The 24,986-nt window shown below is 42.2% G+C and overlaps 1 protein-coding gene across 8 annotated transcripts in view; it reads right to left on the reverse strand.

Moving 5' to 3' along the window:
- Nucleotides 1-6,019: 6,019 nt before the first annotated feature.
- The window catches only part of LOC135897634 (sarcolemmal membrane-associated protein-like), an 89,276-nt gene continuing 70,309 nt past the window's right edge, over nucleotides 6,020-24,986 (reverse strand). For all 8 annotated transcript variants that reach the window (XM_065426325.1, XM_065426320.1, XM_065426319.1 and 5 more), the window contains 8 exons: nucleotides 24,431-24,574; nucleotides 23,181-23,306; nucleotides 21,965-22,027; nucleotides 19,776-19,838; nucleotides 17,495-17,639; nucleotides 15,033-15,216; nucleotides 13,820-13,954; nucleotides 6,020-9,728 (listed from right to left, as the gene is read on the reverse strand). In XM_065426325.1, the coding sequence (XP_065282397.1) occupies nucleotides 9,624-9,728; nucleotides 13,820-13,954; nucleotides 15,033-15,216; nucleotides 17,495-17,639; nucleotides 19,776-19,838; nucleotides 21,965-22,027; nucleotides 23,181-23,306; nucleotides 24,431-24,574 (965 nt within the window). In that variant the 3' untranslated portion in view covers nucleotides 6,020-9,623. The remainder of the gene's footprint in view (nucleotides 9,729-13,819; nucleotides 13,955-15,032; nucleotides 15,217-17,494; nucleotides 17,640-19,775; nucleotides 19,839-21,964; nucleotides 22,028-23,180; nucleotides 23,307-24,430; nucleotides 24,575-24,986) is intronic.

Consider the following 24,986-nt stretch of genomic DNA (forward strand, 5'->3'; position numbering starts at 1 on the left):
GCTGTCTGCTTTTGACAGACAGAGAAGAGTTGAAGTCTGTAGAGAACTGAAGGAACGCTATGAAAGGGAAGGCCAGAATTTTCCTAATCGCATCAAGACATATGACGAAGCATGGGTGCACCATTTCCCCACAGAATCCAAAAGAGCATCGATGCAGTGGAAGCATACGGGATCACCACCTCCCAAGAAATTTCGAACAGCCGCGTCTGCTGGTAATGTGATAGGAAGTGTATTTTGGGATAAACGGGGAATCATTCACATTGTTTTACCCCATGGTGTCACTATCAACAGCGAGTATTGCTGCCGTGTTCTGCGCGATGTGCATAAGAGTTTACGGAAGAAACGTCCGGGTTTGATCACAAAGGGTGTGGTCTTTATGCAAGACAATGAACGACCGCATACCGCTCAACGCACATTCCAAACAATCCAGGAACTTGGCTGGCAGATATTACCACACACACTCCTACAGTCCTGACTTAGCACCAAGTGATTTCCACCTGTTTGGGCCTCTGAAGAAATTTCTTGGAGGAAAACATTTCGACACTGATGATGAAGTGAAAAATTGTGTCCTACAATGCCTCCATCGTAATAATAAATCTTTCTATGTCGAAGCATTTCAAGCATTTGTGAAACGCTGGGATAAGTGTATAACTGTACCTGACTGTTATGTGGAAAAATAAATCTACTTTCCACACTTTGAAATTTGTTCTTCTATTTGTTTTAAAAAAGAAGTCCCGGATTGACTTGAACGACCCTCGTTTGATTGAGCCATTGGCGAAAGGATTAACGTCCCACAGCAACGCAACTATTTAGACGCTGCAGCGTAGAACTCCGTATGGAAGCTCCATAGTGAACCAAAATGTCGGTAGATAAGAAGTTTTGCATCTTGCTTCCACTGAAATGCGACCGAAGAGGCCGAGGGCCGAACCAACGACCTCGTGCTCAGCAGTGAAAACGCCACAGCCACTTTGGCGATTTAGGTTTCCTGTAGTTCTGCTGTGGAGACGACAAGGCGATGTACCGAAAGCGCACCTCTGAAATATTTGCCACGAGCACATTTATTAAACGGCCGTGCAACATGATATCGCGTGCGACGTGCCTTTCCAGGCGAGCCCCCCTGCGCGGTCAGCGGGAAATCGTTCCCGCCGCCGGGCCGGATGCCTACGTGATCCCCGCTAGCAGCATGATCAGAGAGAGCGGTGCCGGCATGAGCGCGTCCGGCGATGCCAGCTTTCGGTTGCAAGCCGCGAGCGTAACGCGCCGATAAGGACGCGCCGGCCGAGACAATGAGAGTGCGGCCGATTAGCAATCAGCCATCGATTTTGCCCCATCAACGCGGCGCCGGTGGGTCGCGCTATCGGCACTGACGGAACAATCACGCGCGCTTGACCGAGACCGCACGCATGAACGAGAAAACAAAAGAGCGACTACGCGACGGTGTCGCCGCCGGCAGCTGCTGCTTGCCGTGTAGCGCGGCCGTTTGCAGACCCTCCTCCAGAGAGCCCTCCGCAATCCGGTCAGGGCGCGACGATAGCGCAGCTCGGCTCGATCGTCACGCTCGCCTATTTATCCCCGAAATAAACACCGCTTGGCTGCGTGCAAGTGCCGGGAAAACACGGTGGAATGTCGCGCACTCAGCGGTAAATCTGGGAAATGTGCGTCCCGAAGAACGAGAACGAATGAAATCGCATTTCTTCCCTGTCACTCTTACATATCTGAATCGGCAATAACTAAACGAAATGCGCAGGTTTATAAAAGTGCGATCGACTGCTGCTTGTATCAGAGATATAGTCCCTGGTTGACAAATAAAAGCCGAAGTACAAAAAAAAAAGAAAGGATTACCTTCTTCTGTGTACTTATTGCGAACCCATGTCTAACTACGTATGAACTTGCACATTTGTGAAAGCTTTGCGTAATGTGTGTGTATACAGAAACATGAATGCACACATGCACACAGACATGTTGAAGTTCGTGGAATTATTTTTCAGAGAAGCATTTAGGAGGGAGCTTTAGCTCGGGCACAACTCACACGCTTCCTATTCAACTACATGTAAAACACTAACATTTTTCTGAGATAACCCGACTAATTTTAATGAAATTTGTTGCACTTGAGAGAGAAAGTTACATTGTAGTGACTGTTGGAAGTAGAATTTCGATTTAGGGCCTGAGCTTTGTTTAAAAGATTTTCATAAATTCGAAAGTTGGAAAAAAAGAAAAGAAGCCCGATGTTTACAAATTAATACCTCTGCATCAAGAACAGATATCGCAGTTCCGTAAACGGCACCCATTGGATCATTGAAAGCGGACAAATTCAATATGTTATTTTATATCTTACGTGAATTTGTTACGTTGTGTACAAGGGTTCCACAAAACCTGTATTTTCATATTACTACATTTTTTGACATTCATGTGTAACATATCAATTGTGTCGTTCGCTTTAGATATACTATTAGGTGCAACTCCCATAATTATGATATTTTTCATTGCCGAGTCACATAATTGTAAGCTTCATAGTTTCGTCTTCTGAAAATCTTCAATTTTTGTAAGTTTTTAATAAAAGAATGACCTAATTAAAATTTTGAAATTAATAGTCATTAGATTTTAAGTTTTTCTTTTAGATGCAACAAACATTGCCAAATTTGGTGCAGTGGTTGCTGACAAAAAAGAATTCTTTTATATGTATTTAGATAGGAGCACCCGAGATATAGCTTCCTCTTGACTGCCATGGTGGTCTGCTATTGCGATCATTTGCTTACAGTAATGACAATCGTTTCTATAATGCTGAGCACTACATCTGCAAAAATATTTATATACATGTGTTTGCAATCTAAGCACTTTCACAGTGCAAACCCTAATATGTCCTAGCATTGTATGCAATGTCCTCTAGCCGACAAAAGCACAGCCATCAGCAGTTGCCCTTGCATAGGTGGCAAGGCTAAAGCAATCTATAACAGCCTTTCTGAAATTACGCTGCTGAGGAGATTTGTAGGGCACTCTAGATCGAGCACAGTTTATCACAGATAAGCACTATTAAGAGAAACAAGCCAATGCCTGGCAAAAAATTTGTCTTGCCTTATTTCTGTGAAATTACCCCATGCACCTCGAATGATTCATATTCAATTTAAAAACAAGTAACAGGGTTGATGCTGCAGAAGACTTGTGGCTTTGACTGTGTGTTGAGAAAGGGTGAATTGATCTTGAATTGTTAGTAACACATAATGCTCCTGAAAGGTAATGCTTTCACTTAATCTGCAACAGGCTTTCTTTAGTTACTGCAGCCTAAACAAGCCATTCCTGGTGTCACTTAATGTTTCCTAAAAGAAGCGTACACATAGGGGTCTCTGAATAACTTGTCAGCTGGTCATAGTGATCATGACAGCTACAACTGTGAACCACTGACGTATGGATTGAGTACCGAGGCTCAGCTAAGCCTTTTTTGGTCATTATACGGGTAGTCTATATCCTCACTGAAGTCAACCTGCATTGAACTTTGTCAAAAAAAAAAAAGAAATGAGATGCAATAAATATAGTTATACCAAAGTTGCATGTGCTCGATCTGAAAGTACTCTATCTGCGTTGGCCTAAACACACTCTGATGTACCCATGAATAGAGGGCAATAAATAGCTGTATATGACAGCATGCTCAATTAAGCACATGTTTATTGTAGGCTACGTAAAGTGGCCCATCAAGGAATGCCATGTGCCACTGTTCTTGCATATGTATATAGCTGCCTTACAGGTGCAGTGTGCACAATTGTGCATGCCAAAATACAGCATCCAAAGGAAGAGCACCGAGGAAAATATTTGAAACACCACATACATCTTAAAACACTTCTGACTAGTGTTGCATGTTTGAATGATATGTGTAAACAATTTTAGTAAAGTAAGTTTGAAGATACAAATTTAAACTCTTTAGTTTTACATGCCGAAACCATGATAAGATCATGAGGCATGCTGTAGTGGGGGCTCCAGATAGTGTTTGACCACCTGCAGCTCTTTAGTGTACATACAATGCATGGTACACAAGCATTTTTGCGTTCTGCCCCCATCGGAATATGGCAGCCGAAGTAGAGGGTCGAACTCGTGACTTCGCACTCAGCAGTGCAACACCATAGCCACTGGGCTACTGAGGCAGCTGAAATTGGGAGGTAGAGATGGCTGGGTGTCTTCTGTGTCAGGTTCAGGCTTCTATCATCGTCTTTCAGCATGTTTCACTTCATGAAAGTATGCTAGACATAAGATAGTTGATGATCTCACATCTGACATTGCTGTACGGAGTTATCACATGGTGTCTATACACTGTAAACTTGACAAAACTCGCTGACGGTTTGAAAATTTCTAATCCATTCTGCAGCTGTACACTTCTCATGATTCTGAAGATGTAAGAAATGTTGTCAAACAATATTCTGTGAACGTAATTAATTGGTGGTTGAAGAGCATATGCATAGTGCATACGGAGGACCACAACTTTTGGTAAGTAGTGGAACTGAAAATATACGTCAGGTGATATAAGCTTTCAATCACTCTTTTGTCAGGAGTGAGACATTTAGCATAGGAGCTGGTGTTCAAATACCCTAATATGTGGAGAAATTGTTTTTCTTGGCAACAACAGCACTTTGCTGAGGCTTGTTGCATTTAATAGAATGTAAATTCTAGTAACTGTAGAAGTTTATTTTCAATATGTCAAATTATTTCTGAAGAATTCTTAAAATTGTAGAATTTCAAGAATTCAAGTAACAAGCTTGCATCTAACTCGGCAATGCAATGCGATATCACACTTTTGTGAACTGCGCTAAATGATGCATCTAAAGCAGACAGAATTGAAGCACTATACACCACTCTAAAATATGCCCCTATATTGTGAGTAGGACTTTTGCGCAATACTCGTAAGCAACAATTTCATGTAGGCTGTAAACATATCAGGTTTGTCTGCTACAGATGCTCTAATCAGTGCAATTCTGTGGTGCATGTATTTGGTGCAGAGTTAGATTTGTAAACATTGTGCTTGACATTAAGAGAAAGAAATGTAGCTGTGCAGGCCATGTAATGTGTAGGGCAGATGACCGGTTGACCATTAGAGTTATAGAATTGGTGCCAAGGGAAAGGAAGCACAGTCGAGGATGACAGAAAATTAGGCAAGGTGGTGAAATAAGAAAATTTTCAGGCACAACTTATAATCAGCTAGTGCAAGACAGGGGTACTTGGAGATCACTGGGAAGGGCCTTCACCCTGCAGTGGACATAATAATAATCCGCTGATAATGCACAGTGCTTCATTATTTTTTTTTCAGACGAATCGATTTTCCACAATTCGATTAAAAAATTAAACGTCCTAAATAAAAGTTCTGCTTCCTACACTTGCTAGAATTTACCTTTGTCTCTCAAACGCAATCTCTCAAATGCTGTTCTGGTGAGGGAGTTTCTCAGTTCAAGCTTAGTGGGCCTTCCCAATTTGGTTGTACCTAGATTAGTATAGCCCCACTTGCTCTTGGCATCTTTCGCCGGTGTAAGGCGCCACTCTAAGCCTGCAGATGTAGTGCCAAATAGGTCATGCAGCTACACAATGAGAGCATTTCTGCGTTTTACATACATGTATGTCAATAGGGAACTCTAAGTTGGCCTTGAGCTAAAGCTCTCTCTTAATGGTTTTACACTACATGTGATCTGCAGTTAATACACATGATTTATAAGGCAAGTGGAGAGCTTTAAAGATTAGTACAATTCCATTTTATTTTTTCTACACGCGTGTAGTGTCTGGAAAGCTTAGAAGTATGATGAAGGGGGATCAACCTCCCAAGACTTTTGCCTACAGCTTGCAAGACTTCCATTGTCTAGTCTGGTCCAGTTGCACTGCACAGATACAACAGTCACAACTAGTTTCAACAGCTGAGTGTTGCAGTCCCATTGCCAGCTCACTTATCACATCTGTCGTGTTGGTCAGATAATACCGACTTCCTACATACCTCGCCTGATAAGAGAATTTTGGAAGTTTCCACAGTTCTTGCCACTTAAGACACTGGTGCAGGTTCGTCACACAACTTTATTCAGCTTTTTTGCTGGCTGTATTATAGTGTAATGCTTCAACTTTCATTTAAAGCAGACTGAGCTCTTCAGTGCAGATCTTTTACAAGGAAGGGAAATGAACATTATATTACAAGAAGAGGCAACATAAAACAAAAAAGGGGAACACAAATACTGCTCTTGTTCCAAAAAAAGAATATACATATACATATGTGCAACATACATGGACTAACAACAACTTCAAAGCATTGAAATCACAGACACACATGCACAAAAAAGAAACGGCAAAATGTGTCAGCTAAGTTACCTCTTTGCAGACATCAAGCTATGTTACCTAACCAACCTATGGCCAAGTTAGCTCTAATGCCAGGGTGAGGGAGGTGGCAAGAACGGAACAAAACGGAACACACTCTTAAACAACACAACCTTGGCAACAACATTACAAATTGCAACTGGGCAATGATCGGTTAACTTGCATAAATTAGCAATAATTGAAAGCTCCTGTAGCAGGTTATCTCAACAAAAGCACACTGACTGCTGCATTCAGCAGTGAAGCTAGAAGTAGTAGTGGGAATGACAACCAGTAAGTCTACAGTATTTGCTACAGGCGTCCCCCCTTTCTGTGACTAAGGGAGCCCAGCAGCGGCGTCACACAAACTTTTTTTCCATTCTCACCTTTGGCGTGCACCAAGCCCACCCAACCTGCCGAGCCTTGCCAACTACACTTCACATCAAGGTGCTTTAGCACAGATGAGCACATTTAGCTCGGCAAGACCAGAGCTATTTGGTGTAAGCCACTCACTAATTGCAAAGGTTCTCTCGAATGCAGTTCACTGGCTTTGAATTTCATTTTCCAGCAGAGGCAGAAACAAGTTATTGCACTGTTTAGACTAGTGCTGTTTGTAATTGTTCGTTAAAGTGCACATTCTATGGCTATGAAAAGAGAGAAATAGTGATTTCACATGATTGAAATATTATACTAAATTTTTGTGCATCGATAGATGTTATCTATTCTCTAGCAAAGGAAAAGTGACAGTACATCTGACAGCTCCTTGGAAATGGAGTCTCGTCTACTTACTCTGTTCAAATGACCCACAGTTCAGACGTCCCACTGAGATTACTAGTGCAACCTTTTTTTTTGGAGGCCTTTCATGCCAAGCTTGTTAACCTGATCATGCACTTGGACAAATATTGCATTGCAATATAAATGTATAAAATACATGTGGTTAGCACTGATGCCACTTTGGCTTGGTTTAGAACTAAGTACTTTGTTTTTTTTTTGTTTATCAGGGGCATACAATTTCCACGGTTGATGTAGCATTTGAACAGTATCACTTCACTATTAGGGGTGCTATAGTGAAGATCTTAGAATTCACTCAACATTACACTTCCTATAATGTTTCATGCCACTACCATTTTGCTTTTCCTCGCAGATAATCTTAAAGCTTAGAGAGTATTACAATCGTTATGGCCTGAAATACTTTGAATTGATGAGGTATTGCTGTAATGACAAAGTCAGGACAGCTATAAGCCTTAACTGAGCCTTAACCATCTCGACCAACTTAACCAACCTAACCAGACAAGTGAAGCTGTAAGCACGCAGAGTAGGGCGGGCTTGCTGCTGCTAAGCCAAAGCAGGTGGCTTCTTTCAGACAATACACACAGACACTGCTACTAAACAATGCCTAAGAGAATGGTTGCACCTCCAAGTCCAGGTACAAAGCAATGCTGCAGTTAAAGAAAAAAAAAGACACAGCCAGTGCTAAAGCTTTGTTATTCTATGTTACAAGACTGCATGTCTGTGTGTGCATTATATTCTTTTCTGTACAAAACTGATAGCACTGCGAAATATGATGGCACTTGACAGTCCTTTTCCGTCTCTACAGGTCAATATACTATGTACAGGCACATTGGGGAGTCAAATCTGTATCTACATACGGGTGTGACCTATCCATGAAATAGCACTGCTTGATTATGCAAGAGAAAAGGGACTTGTGAGGGCCCGAACGCCTGAAGGCTGTTTAGGCACCTGGCATATGTCAACCAGAATGAAGGCTAGAAATTGAGGCATGGTTTAAATAAAAAAGAAAAGAAAAAATAACCACAAAGACTGCTGGCAACATTCTTGTTCTGTTATAACTATAAAGAAATGAACAGTTCTTGAAGCTTGCAAAATTTACAGCAAGACTTTAAAACCCCCTATATAAATGTGCAAATTGCAAGTGAAGTACATTCAGTAAGTTCACACTTTTAGCGCAGGAGAAAACCCACTGAGAACACAAATATCACATGCTGAAAGCACAAGCAAATCTGAGTCCTATTTCAAAGCGTGAGCTTTGTGCATTGTTGCGAGGCCAAGGAACACTGTTAGCAAATATTACAAACAAAAGTTAAGGCAGCACGATGGAGAGGGCAGTAAGCTGTTAGTCATGAAAGCAGTTTCTTCTGCAAATTTACAATCTACCCTAAACATGGCTGCCAAACTAAAATTCCTACACGAGCACATAATCCATTCAGGCCAGATTGTGCAAATATCTATGCACATAAGCGATAAACAGCACCAGTTGTTTCGTAAACAGTAGTAAATCTATATCTCTGGACACAGCAAACTGCAATGCCATAAACAAAACACATCAGCACCTCGACAACAAAGTGGGTCCCATTTTGTCAATAAGGTTCCGGGGCACTAACATTCAATGCGCTTGAAGAAACATCTCTGAAGAAGGATTTATTTTGTATGCATTAAACAAAACTTTAAGGATGAGACAGGCTAGCAGCATTGTGTTTGGCAATTTTGTTCACTTCAGACTGTTTGCAGCAGCCTACATCTAGACAACACAAAAATAGGAGCTTTTTAAATGCCTAAAACACAAGAATTATGCCCTACAAAATAGTGGTAGCAGCTCTGATGGAGAGTTGAACTGTATTTAAACTTGCACATCGAGTGCCCATACATACACACAAGGCAAGTAAGCAAAGCTGGAGGCCCCTCTAAGGTGCGGCGAGTCCATTCCATAAGCGATACGACGTTTCCTGTGATGCACCAGCACAGTGTAATTAAGGTCTTCAAGCGTAATGCGTTGCCTCCCGCCCTCACAAATGGACCAGTATCCACTGCGGCAACACGTCACACCAACATGTCATACACAAATGAAAACTCGCCTGGCGGTCTCGCTAAGGTGCTAGAAAATGGCCACACAACAGAAAAATTAGCCGGGACAACTTAATAGTGCGAGACCTAAGTAAAGGGTTTGTACTTACAATGGAGAGGGGTGGGGTAGGCAAGCCAATTCTGTACGACGGACAAGCGTTTTGAAAGCAACCAATGTCAGTGCATGCTTCAAAAATCACTAGCACACATGTGCCCACACACGCACATACACACACCACCAGAGCACGTCGAAGCTGCCTATGGACCCGTGGGGAAGCATGTCCTCAAAGCTGTGTCTTCACTGTGCAAGGTCACAACCAGAAGAACAAAAAAGCTGCTGACTCAGGCTCAAGATGCTTCATGCTGTCTGTTGCCTCACGGCAATGACGTAGGCAGGCAGAAGCACACGCGAACATTGCTTGAGAAAGCCCTGGAACCAGTGGCCGATGCCCTCAAGGAGTCTCGGCCGTGGCTGTGAAGTAGGAGAGTGTTGGGTAAAAGCCCAACAGAATGGCCAGCACAAGGATGCACAGTGGGATTATTGAGCAGGCCGATGTCTGAAAAGAAGAGCCCCAAATCTCGTCAAGCACTTCTTACTGAAACACTATGCGCGCTTTTCAAGTGGTAACTACTGAAAAAAAAAGGGGGGGGGGGTAGGGGTAACAGCTATTGCAGTACGACTGTCAAAGTAAAGCAATAGCTTCCTGGTATACTTGCCGAGTTGTGCTGCTGGGCATGTTAATCGGGAAGCTGCTTTGACGTTGCATTGCCTCCAGCCCATTGGCCCATGTTACAAACCACATTAACCCTTTCCACGTGGGAGACGAGCTGACCTTGTTAAGAGCTTACTTGTAAAAATGGCAAACGACGAGCCCAACTCATCCAGCACTTATTTTTCATGCAGCCTTGAAGACGATTTGAGCTCATACGCTGCTTTGCGTTTCATTTAAATGATACTAGAATGAGAACAAAGACTTTTGTTTTTCGTTTCGCTCTTGTGTCGCCAGCCACTGTGTGATTAGTGAACGCTGTCGTGTTGAAAAGAAAAGAAAAAGGGGCGATTTGGAGAGCTCAGCTTTTTCTTCAAGTGAGAGCGATCTTGCAGTACAGTGCACTGTGCTGAGACATGTAAAAAAAGGAAAGTAAAAAAAATTTGCTGTGAAACCCAATTGTGTGCAGTGAAGCCCACCTACGTTACAGTGTAAAATTATGTTTCTCATAATAAACCGCATTTCTGACACAAATGTTTTGCTTCAACTTTCTATGATCAACAGAATCATCTGCACACAATAAACCTGAAGTCTTCTTTGCAAGTATTATTAATCTTTTTTGGCATTCTTAAAGGGTTAAAACACTTAAAACTACACATTTAGTGCACTCGTATCAGGATTGGCCCACCAAGTCATTGCCTTCGACTACACTTTCTCAGGGACCAACCAATGTTTACTCAGCAAAATAGCCCTCCTTGCGAAATTGGGGAGGAGGGAAAGAAAAAAAGGGGAAGAAAAGCTTCTCAAGCCTGGGCTACATGGAGCGAAATGCAGAACCTACTTATTCTGGCTTCTGCAGAAGAATTGTGCGTGGCGAATGGAGATGTGGCGGCACTATGCACAATGTTTGCTGACTAATATAATTATTATTTTTTTAATGGTAAATGAAGCAAAATGAGATTCAGTGCATTGCTGCAAGTGATATGCAATGTCCAAACTACAGATTAGTGTTTCCTGGTATTATTTCGGTTTGACAACTGCAGATTTCATGAAAATATCTAATAATAACGCTTACAATTCTTTATATTACGCACATCAGATTCCTTTGCAGCCACATGAAAAAGAAAGCGCGGCCGCTCACTTGTGAATATGGTGAAATGGGCTATTCATAGTATTTTTGCTCCTCTAAGATGTTAAAGGGTGGGAAAAAGAAGTGGAAAAAGAAATAAAAGAACGTACAGCAGCATGAGGAATCAAATCTACACTTTCTGTGTGGGAGGCGGGGACGGTACCAATACATCAAAGTCTATCTCCTTTTTTGTATGTGAGAACCCCTCCATATCAAATTGGCTGCTATTGCCAGAACTGTAGCAAACAATCTGCTTTCTCAGGCAGAAGTGGGCCACTGGTTTGAAGAAACATCTAGATTTATTGCATTTGTGTACTTGTTCTTAAGGGTACACAAATTACTACACATACGTATGCTATTAAAAAACTCAAGAAAACAGTTATCCCAATGTGGATGAATGCGAAAGCATGCGGCCACGCCAGCAGAAGTGTGGCGACATGTGGTGGCGCCACTGGCCTAGTCACATGACTCGAGCGGCCACGTCAGCAGAAGTGCCATGACATGATGAACAGTTTTCATCACAAGGTGTGCACAATGCAAGGTTGTTGGTTCAACTCCTACCACTGGTGGTAGATATGAGTGCCTTACTTAGCTCTATCTTAATTAACTGTGCATTAATTAACACCAAAGGGCATGGGTACGACTCCCACCCAAGGTTGTGGGTTCGAGTGCCTTAATTCTATGTTAACTGTACCTTCATCAACTTCGCTTTACTTAACACCAAAGGTCAAGGGTTTGACTCCCACCTATGGTTCTGGGCTTGAGTGCCGTAATTAACTCCATCTTAACTGTGCCTAATTAACTTCACCTTGATTAACAGTAAAGGTCGTGGGTCCGACTCCCAACAAAGGTCAAGGACTTGATGACTTTTTGGACCATCGCTGGTCACACCAACGCCAACAACTACGGTACGTCGGATTTTCCGCCTCATGAGCCAAATAAAGCTTTCGCATCAATAAGTTTATTGTAGAAGCATGTTTCAAGCATTTCCGATGACTTAAAATGTTTATCCAATTGGATCGCATGCTCAAGTGACATAACCACGCTATGTAGTGTGGGAAGCAGCAGCTAAATATACAGGGAAGCGTCACCACTGCAATCATAGCGATGTTGATTTTTAAACGATTATTATAAATTAGTACATGCTTTATGCAGAGTGCATAAATCTACCTCTTAATGATCAGAAGGACCTACCTGACCGACTCAGCATGTTTGCATAGAATCGCTAAAATAAATTCAGCATCCCTTTAAAAGCCAACTGCAATGAAACTTCACTTTGGGTACATTTGTTATAAATGAGTAGTATATAGTACCCCCAAACCAAACTTCGCAAAGCTGCAGAGCTAGTAATTGTATATTTCTTTGTTTGCAGCCTTTAAACAGCACCTAAGCAAACGATATGTGAACCTGGTGATGTCAATAAGACGCGAGTCCCAGCACACCGTGTTCAACGCTTTTCTGTGTGCCATGGGTGCCAGACGCTCGGGCTGACTTGGTTGCTATGCCTTGAGAATCGGAGACCAATCAGAGCACACCTGTCTCGATGGTGAGAAAGCTTGTTCGCAACACAAAGCGGCAGCCAAAGTATCTGCACTATTCATCGGCGGGGCCTATGCGTTGGCACAGGTATGCTATTGCAATCTTGGAGGTCATGCCAAGAAGCCATGCGTTAATCCAGTGAGCAGTAATGGCAGTACTTTTAGGAGCTTTTCACGGAGCTTTCTGCTTATATATAAAATGTGAAATTTTGCATGGAGGCTCCTCTATATATCTACATTATCTTAAACTAGGCTTTTTACACGGTCCAAAATTTTGTTGCAATGGGCCTTCAAAGAGCAAGCTTTGTGCAAATAATGGTAGCTGTTGGTTATGCTGATACTCTGAGTACACGGCTGTGGACAAAAGTTATGACAACCGTGTGGGCATTGATGAAACTACATGACTAACTCACTTTCCAATGTGGATGCTCAGTTTAGGGAACCATTCTGCATGCTCATGTATCATGCAGTTTCTGTGAGGTCCTGCAACTTTTCCCTGCGTTACAGGCTCCTATTTACACTGTATCATACTACTTACTAGTAGAGGTTTGTTGTTGATTAATGTTGACCTCTCTTTTGCACAAAAAGAAGTCCCCAAAACTCACAAATTTGGCTTACAAATTTTTATGATTAGTTTGCAAAAATATTTATACCAGAAAAAGTGATCGCTCAGTTTAGAAGCCAATTTGACAATGAAGAAAATTAATGGAGTGTAGCTAGCAAAACTTCCAGTGTATCAAAAACATTCAATTTTAGATTTCTTGACAAAATATCAAGGATTGACAGACCCTCTCTGTGCAATTCATGAGAAAATAGGGTTAACCGAGGTGCAAAATTTTTTTTACTGACAACTACATGAGGCCAACGGAAAATGAAGGCAAGGAAAGCATAGCGCAAATAATTTATTATTATAGAACTACTATAGAACTATGGGGGAGCTGAGTCTTAGACAAAAAGGAAAAGGAAATTCCAAGCAAGTACTTTGGACCTTATGAACTCTCGAGACGTCTGAGCGACATGAACTACGATATCATTCTAGACGGAAGGAGCATTTGCAATATCGACCAAAGGAAGCACAAAACTAGAAAGGCATAATGCACGCAATACCAGTTTGGCTAGGGCGACAGGTTGGCTTTGGTGTCCCTTAGTTTCATACAGTTGTTGCTAAATGATCAAGCCCCTTGGTGCCCTTATTGTCACTCCCAGCTGCAGTGGTGTAGGCCAGCATGCACAGACTCATCTGCAAACGGTTTAAAGGGTTTAAGACTGACCGCCTTAGACTGGTACAGCAGCAGCTGGCGCTCGTCACTGACGGCCTTCAGCTCCTGCTGAAGCTGTGCTTTCTCCAGGGCACAGACTGAGTACTTTTCTTTGAGCAGGGCCAGCTCCTCAGCCGACTCCTGGAGCTGGTTCAAGAGACAGGGAAACATGGGCAACAGTGAGCATGTTGGAAGACTAAAGCAATGCTTTGATTAACAGCGAGAAAACAAGAGTGTGACGTCAACAATTACTAAGCTTTCATGCTATTACTTATCGTAGACAAATTAAATGAAAATGACGAGCAAATAAGCTTGAGCTGAAGTTTATTTAACATAAAATTTACAGTGCTGTCCACAGTTAAAGGGAATGCCTAGCTGGTAACAAAGCCAATAAAGTTGAACCACAATATAACGAACACGTACATAATGAATTATCGAATATGTAACAAAGTAAATAAAGAATGTTTCTTCCGATATCAGTGTGTAATGAATCTATGTTTATAGGTAATGAATAAACTTGGATATAATGGAAATATGTTTGTGTAGCATATGACTGCATTGTAACAAGGTAAGACTGTATACAAAAACATGGCTGACAGGACCCCTAATGGCTGACATCTATGCATTAGTAATACAAGCCTAAATGCCATAATTCAGCAGTAAATGATAGCTAAATACTAAATGCCTGTTCCCTTTAACAGTGGATCAAACTAACACACTGCACAAAGTGTGATGAGAAGGTGTAAAAAAAGAAAAGAAAAAAAAAAGCTGATGCTCGAGAGGCTTCGACAACGCCCCTCCCAACGCTTCAAGCAAGCAACAATACTAGACAAATTTGGGATGAATTAAATACTACAGAAATTATCCCCTTAAATACATAATGTAACAAACTACCAAAAAGCTGCTAACCAAATCATACTGGCTTGAATTCAGGTTGCACCAACCTTGGGGGGCCAGATTTCCAAAAAGGGTAAGTGTAAATGTAGCCAACTGTAGAATTTCAAGGATCTTTAAGCACTTTGTGAAACTTAAGGGCTTTAAATAAGGCCTTAAAAACTCAATTTTGGCATTTACATGTTGTTCAAGGACGGGTACAGACTTTGAATCTACTAATTTTGCTTGACTTTATATCACTGTTACTTACCCTTGAGCAGTGCATGAATGTTCCCGAATGGCTGCTGCGCTCTGCTCAATGAACAATGAGCAGTGCTCTGTTCCAACTCACCTGCTGCCTCGTACTTTGGGCCTCTTGGTGCAGTTTCTCCAGCTGATCTGGCCAGTCACCCCGATCACCCCTGTCACCTCGGTCACCCGGTACAGACGGCAGGGATGACTGCATTCCGAGAACGCTGCAACTTGTTTGCAACCGCTCACACTCAGCGAGGAGCTTGGCGTTCTCGTCCCGCTGCCTGAAGGATGCAAAAAGGTGCCACAACCTGATGAGCAACCCGAGGTACTTTGACAATGCTGACCTGTGTTGAACTGATTTTGACACCCTTCAGTTTATGGTTTATTTTCAACGCTGTCTGCATGCATTTAGTTGTTCCATCACAGTGCGTGATAAAGCACACTAAAAAGTTATGTCATTGTTACTACTTTTGCTGTCAAAATACAGTCGAACCCAGTTATAACAACATTCAAGTGCCACAAAAGTTCCACTGTTATAACCAATAATTATTATAGCAGGGTTGCAGGAAAATATCAAAATAAGGGGATGGCACAGCTATTGTGAGAAAAATATAATGGCGGGGAGGCCAGTGCCCCACCCCACCACCTTCCTCCATCCAGCTACTGATTGTGTTCACTCGTTTAACTACTTCCTGGGCGCCATTTGCTTGTGAACCATTTGCTTTCCGAGCCGTTATAATTCTGCTCAAGTTTTGACTATGCCTAATTTGTCTATAGATTGGATCGAGACGTGAAGGTACAGGTTGCCAATGTAACGCTCAAAAACATGGGATTTAAAATACATGTTTTAAAATGGTCAATTTTGCTGTTATTTGAAAGTAAGGCAAGGGTTGAGCTCCAGCAACAAAAATCATGAAAAAAAAATCTTATTCTACTTGAGCAAACATGGTAAGCTATAGCCTAACATTTAGCTGTGATATGGCAGTTTTGTTTATAAGTGAAATCCATGCTGACTGTTTTCATTTATTTTTGGGTAAAAATACCGTATTTATACTGAAGCAAGCATAATTTAAAAACTTCAACATTTTGAGAGAACATGTCTGTTCAGCTGTGAATCATCTTAGCCATCAATTTTGAATGACACTCCAGCTTCAAGTGAAACAATGAGCTGATACTTTTTTCACTCTTTTACTTCCAACAGAAAGCAGAATTGTGCTGAAAATGAGGGAAATCACGTCGGTAAATCTTATGATTTACAAAAAATATCACTGAACTTGTCATGCATAATCTGAATATCCACTAAACAAGCTTTTTCCTGTGTTCTTCAGCCATGATGGACGACTCTGAACTGAAAGCGCAAGCAAGAATGTTATCTAAGCACGAAAAATTTGTTACATAATGGCAACTATGTACTAGTTTGCAATGAACATACAGTTGCAGGATTATATTTAAATGATGATGCAGCAGCAAATACAAATATGTTTGATAAACGACCAGGCAGCCACCGTGGTTTCTCCCTTGCTGCCGCTACCCTCCCCACTAGCATTCTTCTTCTCGCAGCACACACTCACCAACTCTACGTATACCAGTGAAAGCTACAAGTCTTTTTAACACACCAAAACAAAGGCTCCTCCACTGTCTATCCCTAGGTACCCTCCATACCATGCAGTCTGAATGAAAGCTTCACACAATGGAACCCCTTTGATACGTTCTTCGCTGGTGGGTTTTCCTGGCTGCAATGTTGTGTTTTCGCGGTTCCGACCTAAAGCACACCGACTCTTACGTATTACATTCTCATTAGACATGTCAATGTTCTGCAATGTTCCCGCATATTATGCTGCGTTAGACTGCAGTGGTCATGTAAATTTAGCGGTGCAGTAGCAAATTTGCCATCGCAGGTTGCTACAAGGACGATAGATGTACACTTGCAGTAGAGCCTGTCAAGCCCCAACCGTGGTATCATCCTGCAATGCTGGAAATACACGATCATCGCTCTCGATAAACATGTCTCGGCGCAATTGTAATTCTTGCCGGGCCCCTAAAGCCAGATTTGCCGCAGTAAATTTGTGTTATGCGTGAAGCATATTAAATAGTGTAAAGGGGCTACAGTCACACAACATGGTATCGGGTTTTTAATTTGCGGCTTATTTACGGCACGTAGTGCTGCCATGTTCACAAAAGATTATCATCACGGTGTGCTCTACAGAATGTGCATGTTTATTTAAAATAAGTAAAAAAAGAAAAGTCAGAGGTGGTTTAGGGCCCCCTAAAAATAAAAAAAAAATATTGTGTTTTAGGTAACTAACTGCACAGTGAGTTATGGGGGAGGCTGTAGTGCATGGCTCAGGATTATTTTCAGCCATCTAGGATTCTTCTAACATGCACTCAAAGGGCAGAACATGAGTGCTTTTGCATTTAACCCACACTGAAATGTAGCAGTGCCAACCTGGAGTCAAATGCTCAGCCTCATGGTCAGTATTGGAACGCCATAGCGACTATGCCTAAGAGGTAGGAAGGTACAAGCCAGATGTTCAGCAGAACGTAGGAAGAGCTCCTCACATGGTAGCCTCTTCTTCAGCTGTTCTAAGGCGAACACGGAGCGCTTCACATTCCTCCTGAAGGGATTCCTGAGTGTGGTTAGGAGTCAGAGACCGCTCCATGTTGGCTCGGTTGCGCAGTTCTTCGGTGAGAGTCCGCACTTTCTCTGTAAACGCGGAAGTAAAACACAACAAACGTTCAGGAGAATTCTGCTGAATCCTTCAATCTTGAGAATCACCAAGTGCTTTGCTGCAAGTGGTGTCACTCAGAGTGTTACTCAAATTTTCGAACTTCAATTACCAAGAATTGTGAAGTTAAGAAAATCTCATAATTGTGGTTCCCTATACGCTCTATGACCCGCCGTGGTTGCTCAGTGGCTATGGTGTTGGGCTGCTGAGCACGAGGTCGCGGGATCGAATCCCGGCCACGGCGGCCGCATTTCGATGGGGGCGAAATGCGAAAACACCCGTGTGCTTAGATTTAGGTGCACGTTAAAGAACCCCAGGTGGTCAAAATTTCCGGAGTCCTCCACTACGGCGTGCCTCATAATCAGAAAGTGGTTTTGGCACGTAAAACCCCAAATATTATACGCTCTATGAACTCAAACAAGTCCACGAACACAAACAAAATGAACGCATGCTCTGACTGCCCCAAGAGGCGCAAATCACCACAAGCATCTGTGAAATAGCTCCAAAGACCTGCGAGTAGAATTACTTATTAGGCCTATTGGTGCTTGCACTGTGACAGGAGTTATGTGGGTGCATGCACTTGTAGTTAAAGAATACATACTGTGCCCCGTGACAGTAGCCCTTTTCCATTCTTGATATGCTTCCCCGCAATGCATTTTGTATGCTTCACTGCGCACTTCCGCTGTATTGCGGTGAAGCCGATTTTTAAAAACCAGCGTTGTGCAACCCTTAACCCTTGGCGTTCTTGTTTTTTTTTCCGCGCTGTAAAGTCAGAGTCGGCGCCATTGCAGTCAGTGGCAGATTCTCTAGATAAAAAGCACAGCACCAAACAGTAAGAAGCTTGGTAGCGAACGTCGCAGCAGCTAGGCCTAGTGTTGCCTGAGAGCTACAGCTGCCGGCGGATCAGCATGTGAGAGCGCTTGTTCGACACTCCGAGATAATCAAAATGGCGGTGGTGGTAGCTCAAATTACTGCCATTTCGAACCTGCATTCACGGCAAAAAGACCAGCAAATCGGACGACGAAGCGTATCGGCTGCCGAAATATTCAATATTAATATCCAAATTATTCCTATACAAAACGCTTATTAGGAGTAAAATGGAGTACGCCTCATCCATCTGGGACCAGCACCTCGAAACCTTTAATCAATCTTTTGAACTAATCCAAAACAATGCCGCACGTTTCATTCATAGCAATTACAGCCGAACATCAAGCGTAGCTGCCATGAAAAATTCTTTGCTGCTTGCTCCTCTCTCAGCCCGGCGTAAGTGCTTTCACCTTGCTTTATTTCATAAACTATATTTCCACAATTCCTACCTGCGCGATAATCTTATGTCATCTCCTACCTACATTTCCTCTCGCATTGATCATAGCCATAAGGTTGGAATCATTCAATGCCACACCAGAACCTGTAACGAATCATTTATTTCTAGGTACTCTTAGGAATGGAACCACCTTCCCATCGCAGTTGTCGCAATCAAGGACAACTCAGAGTTGCGTTCGGCCTTATAAGACATCATCACTCCCGGATACAACTAAGTAACCAATTTTGCTGTAATAAGTAACCATTTCTTGCTGCTTTGTTTGTTTACTTGTGTATGTTTTTTACCCACTCCCCTCTGTAATACTTCTGTCTTGAGGGTACAATAAAATAAAATAAATATACATTGGCTCTATGGGGTTTGTGGCGGTGCCACGAAGGCGACCAAATGATCGGTAATATCTGAAAAAATAGTAGCCGCAAAATTGGTCGTTGGCTTTACCTGCTCTGTTTCGATACACTGCTAGTCATTGCTGCCTTTTTATCAGCCTCTAAGACAACTGTTTTCTGCAGTGTCATCCAAACAAACAATCTGAATCCCAATTTTGTGCAACAATAAGGGAATGATGAAGCTACATTTGACCTGTGTACTGTTTACCTGCGTTTGTAGTGCATTGTTTCTGCATGGGTTTAATTTACTGCCAGTAGTGAATGAATTTGAGGTGTCCCAATTATTTATTTTCAAGGACCACCACACCAAGAGACTTTTATAAAAAGTTAATTGGGTGCCATGCCTTGCTTTACGAAAAAAAAAAATGAAAAAAACAAACATTACAATTAAATATAGCACTCACTCCTTAGATGCTCCGCTTCATTCTGGTGTTGCTTGGCACTGTTCTGGGCCTCGTGAAGTTGCTCTGTCGCAAGAAAGTAAGAAAAGCAGAATTCCAAACACTCTTCACAGACACTGTTCACAAACACTACACTATTAGTTCTGCCCAATAAGAAAATTTATGCCAGTAATAGTACAAGTGTTGCATTTTCTTTAATGTCTCTGTAGGTGAAATGCGCTTAGTTACTAAGAGCACAAAAAGGAATTTTACAATGTGCTTGACAAGTGCAGACAATTTAGAGTTGTAAATTGTCCCCATGTAGCTTTAAAGACCCGAAGCTGCATGCTCAGCTTGCGTTCTTTTGCAGACTTGGCCAATAGAGTCCTCTAACCTTGGATTCCCTATTTTGTCTTATGTCAGGTGACTTTACAACGAAAACCCCTAAAGGAACTATGCACAATGCATGTGCACACCCTGCATCGAGAGCATTTTGGCCACATGCACGCTGTACGATGTTCAATGCATGCTTTTCAGCATTGTCAATAGGGAATGTGCAGAATTCCATAAGCAAGCTTTCCTGCACATCTCGGTTGCATCTAACAAAAATGACCGACTTTTCAGTTCTGAAGTTCAAAAAGCTTGCATGAAGGAAAGAATGAAGGGCAGCACATAGGGTGACGGTGATTCATGCAATGAGCCTATTCTCCAATTGTCATCTGCCATCTTGTTTGAGTTAAACAAGATGTGTGGGTAGAGTGCGTATTGATAGTTAATACTTGTGTAGGTACTGCTTTTTCCTTTGCATGCCATGTCAGCATTTAGTAAAAGTCCAATTTACCAAAATAATGTGCAACCACGTAACTGCTGCCCTTGTATTGTTGCTCCTCTCTACCACTGGCACAATAGGCTGACACCTTTTAAAGCGAAGCTTTCTTTGCCTCTTCCTTCAACTTTCTCGGTGCTGCTACTGGTGTCTGGTACACCACGCAGACATCGACACCACGTGTGTGTATACGTGACAGGAGCGAGTCATAGAAGAAAGGCGACATAAGAGACTCGCTCGTTTGGACCCCACCACATCGAATGTGCATAATGCCCTCTAGAGCTTCCTGGACATTGTCACATTAGCCTCTTCACAGCTGTAATTATCCATAACCCCCTCAAAAAGCATTGCAGCAACTGCAGCGCTTTCCTTTCAACTAATGTGCGAATCCAGAGGAAATCCTACTACTATAGCACAACCGTTGTGGGAAAACTGGATAAGCTTAAGTTTAAGGTAGGGTACAGAACATTCCTACTATTTCTGAAAAATAAACGCCATGGAAATATGTCAAGCGAACAAATTACGCAGGGCGTGTAGAAGTAGAGCTGCATTAATTAAAGCATACCGCAGGGTCCAGGCGATACTATGGAAGCAGTTGACCGCCAAATCAACACTGCTGTGCCTGTCGTGGTAGCTTTGCGGCTATGGCATTGCTAGACGTCACAGATTTGATCCCAACCGCGGCAGCCACATTTCGAAGGGGCGAAATAGAAAATGCACATGCACTTAGGTTTTGGTACAAGTTAAAGAACATCACGGTATCAAAATTAATCCGGAGTCTGCCACTACTGCGTGCCTCATAATCCGATTAAGGTTTTGACATGTACAGCCCCATAATCCAATTCAACTGTAATACTTTTGTCACGATGAGAGCTACCATGTGAGGCAGTGACAATGCATAACCCTCTCAGAGGTTAAGAAATATGGCGCACAGCTTTGCCTCCAGCAAACCCCTCTCCCTGTGCGTCCTGTGTACTACGCAGACAAACAGAGTGGTGCAGGCAAGGTAACATTTAAGATCAACTCACCACTCTCGTGATAGACTAAACATTGAAGAAAATAAGCTTTCACCATCAACATCACAGCTAATTATCGTCAATCAAAGCAATCAGCACAGACAGCTTTGCTTACATCGATTCCTACAGTGTGGGGGATCTGCATGATTTTTTCAATTTTAGAAAATGTTATCCAGTGCGTCTATGCACATGAGTGACAACATAGCAGGACAGTTGCACAATCAAATAACAAGAAATGTAGTGAGAGAACGCAATAAAACAAAGGCTTGTAGCATACTTGTAATGAGAAAAAGCAAACTAAATTGTGCAAAAAGTAGGCAGAAAGCAATTCAACGTTGCAAATGATGAGGGATGCGCAAACCAAAACATACTCTTTACAGCCTCTGACGCGGCTTCTGTCCGACTCCGGGCTTTCCTTTCCTCTTCGAGGAGATCTGTATGCAAAAGCATTCGCAAAATGAACCAAAGGAAGGGCAAAACTCAGGAAGACAAAGCAGGGGCTGGGTGTCTGCAATGGTCGATGCAACATCGCCGTGGACAAAAACAAAAGTGTAGCTGCTATAATTTCACCTCCCAAAATGCAAGGAAACTACGGTATGTAGTAGCCAAATTATGACAACGCACAACTAAAACTGATAACTCTTTGCTGTCCAAGAAGTCTTCGCATGAATACTTTCAGTACTCCTTATTATGTTGCACTTTTATGGTTACCTGCACATACAACACAGAAACATAATGATAACATTTTTTTTTAGGGGAGGTTGAGACACAGATGACAGTCACTTGCCACTGATAGATGTAACAGTACATAGATCTGACAGTAGATTTTCCAAATTGTATAATGGGTGCTGTCGGAAACATATGCATTCAAGACATTCACCACCGTAAAATGGATAATTTTATAATTTTCTGTTTGCTGTTAAACAGTGTGTTAAAATAGCGATTCAGGGCTGACCTTTTTTAATGGAAATTTCTTGTGCACACAAACTGTACTATCCAAGACATTAATGTGCAATGTCCAACACTTCACTCTCTCATTTTACAGTTTTGAGAATTTTTTTTCACGGCCAAGGGTGACATCGCAGAAAGCCACCACAGAAATTTGAGGATGGCACCATACATTTTTCACTTTCATGCCATCTTTTGGATTATCAGGCCTGTTCTCACCAAATAGATGTAACCTTCCATTATATGTTATCTTCCACTTGATTCTTGCCTGACATTTTTCCTAGAGTTAGTTCAAGTACTTCTACTCCTGTGGAACTAACACCCATCTATTGCTAGTTCCAGATATCCAGCAAGGCCAGCTCCAGTGCATACTTTGTAACAATCCATTTCAAGATTCTTTCTTCTTTCTCATGCTTTGGCGCTGGCTCAAGCCCTACTGTGATAGTTACTGCCAAGGCTAGTCACTTGGCTGGCCAGATCATGACAAAGGAATGCAAAAGAAAATGAATTACTACAAAATGAGGACACAGGCTTTGCCAAGGATGAGATCACAACTGCCCCCATGGCAGTCATTAAAAACACACCCAAGCCGAATAAGTGCCCACGACACAAGAAAGTAATTTACACACACAAACTCACTCTCTAAGCTGCTAAGCTCTTCTTCACCAAAACGCCTGTGCCGCTCATGTTCAGCCAGCTGTTGCCGCTGTGCATTGAACTGTTCTCGTAGCTCACTCAGCGACTGTTCAGACTGTGACAGCTCCCCTGCAGAGTCACCAACAAGAAAGTGTCATTGAGTATTGGGCATCAACTACTGGCATCACTCTATCCCTTAACCCTTTCAGACGCTGTGTACACGAACTGTGTACATTGTGAACTGGCACCTTTTCCTCCAAACATGTAACAGTACTGCCAATTTCATAGTTTCAGCCGAATGCTCCACTCTTCGTCTTGCAACTTTGGAGTTTACGGCGCCTATATAGCAAACACGGATAAAACTAATGCGGAAAATATTCAGCATGGCAACGAATGGTTTGGCGTCACCAGATTAGCTATCTTTTAAAATTATTTTCTGTGTCATCACCACTGTCTGTGGCTTTTAAAAAAATTACCCACTAATATAACGATCATGTGAGTGTCAAGTTCTAATTACAACACCCACACTCACCTGGCGTACAAAGTGTCATGGTGGACACGTGTACAATGCTCTACATGAAGTAGCGCACAATGCGAAGAAGTGTTCGATCTGTCTAACTAGAGAACTGTTCGTATCTCAACAGTTTGTTGTGCTGCCTTCTTCCTCACTCCAGGCAAAGAATCTTGACAATGCAAACAAGCAATGTACGGACACGCTGCCAGAGAAAATACATTGAGAAACGTCTCAAACATTGACTCAAGTGATGATGAGGAGGACGATGTTGTCAGAATTGATTTTGTCGGTTCTGCTTGCATTGAAGGCGCAGATTAAAAAAAAAAAAATATGTGCAAGATGTAGATTTACAGGTATCTAGTACTGCAAAAAATTGTGAAAAATAAAACTTTTACTGAAAGAAATCGCCTTTTCTCTTGCTAATCACACAAAACGCTGACTGCATAAAAAAATCACATTATTTAATAAGAATTTTGGGGTTTGCATTGTGAATCTGCAGAGTAGTTTATGAGGGTTGCTGGAGTGGAGGGCTCTGGGTTAATCTTCCTCAACTGGGGTTCTTTAACGTACACTCTCAACACCATACACAAGCGTTGTTGCATTCCACCCCCATCAATCAAAGTGCAACCCTAGCGGCTGAAAATCAAATCCACGAATTCGAGCTCTGCAGTAGAATGCCATAGGCAGTGGACCACTGCAGTGGGTTGCATGACTAAAGATTCATAAACATGTTGCATACCTTGCAGCCTGACGATCTGGCACACCTGGTCCTGAACCTGCTTGGATGCTGCAGACAGCTGAGCCTTCAGTGCAGATGTATCTTCAGAGAGCTCCGGAGGTTGCAGCTCCTCCGTGCCAGCCTGCCTTGCCATCTGCTGTGCTTCTGCTCCCGAAGTGATAACATACTCAATTCAGTGCTGGTATCATTATACAAAATTTTGTTTAAGGAAGGATTAAACACCATAAACTGACTGTGTGGAGTTGCATGTTATGTTAAATGCAAATAAAACACAAGCAGTAGGTCAGTCTACTCTGGTACATAGGACATCCGTAATGTTGTTGCTAGTGGTAAAGCGTAAAATTTTAGCCAATTAGCAGACACAATTGCCCCTGAGGGCAAAATTTCTTAGTGCATTCCTTTTTTTTTATTCCCAGAACAGCAGCAGCATTTGCAACTTAGAATATCACGCCTTTTCTACACCCCTCTCTAACTGGGCTGTATGTTATTTTTGATATTCTGTATGTTATTTGATATACAGAAGGCTATATACAGATATATATGGCAGATATATATA

This window comes from Dermacentor albipictus, chromosome 5 (genome assembly GCF_038994185.2).
Source record: "Dermacentor albipictus isolate Rhodes 1998 colony chromosome 5, USDA_Dalb.pri_finalv2, whole genome shotgun sequence".
Taxonomy (NCBI): Eukaryota; Metazoa; Arthropoda; class Arachnida; order Ixodida; family Ixodidae; genus Dermacentor; species Dermacentor albipictus.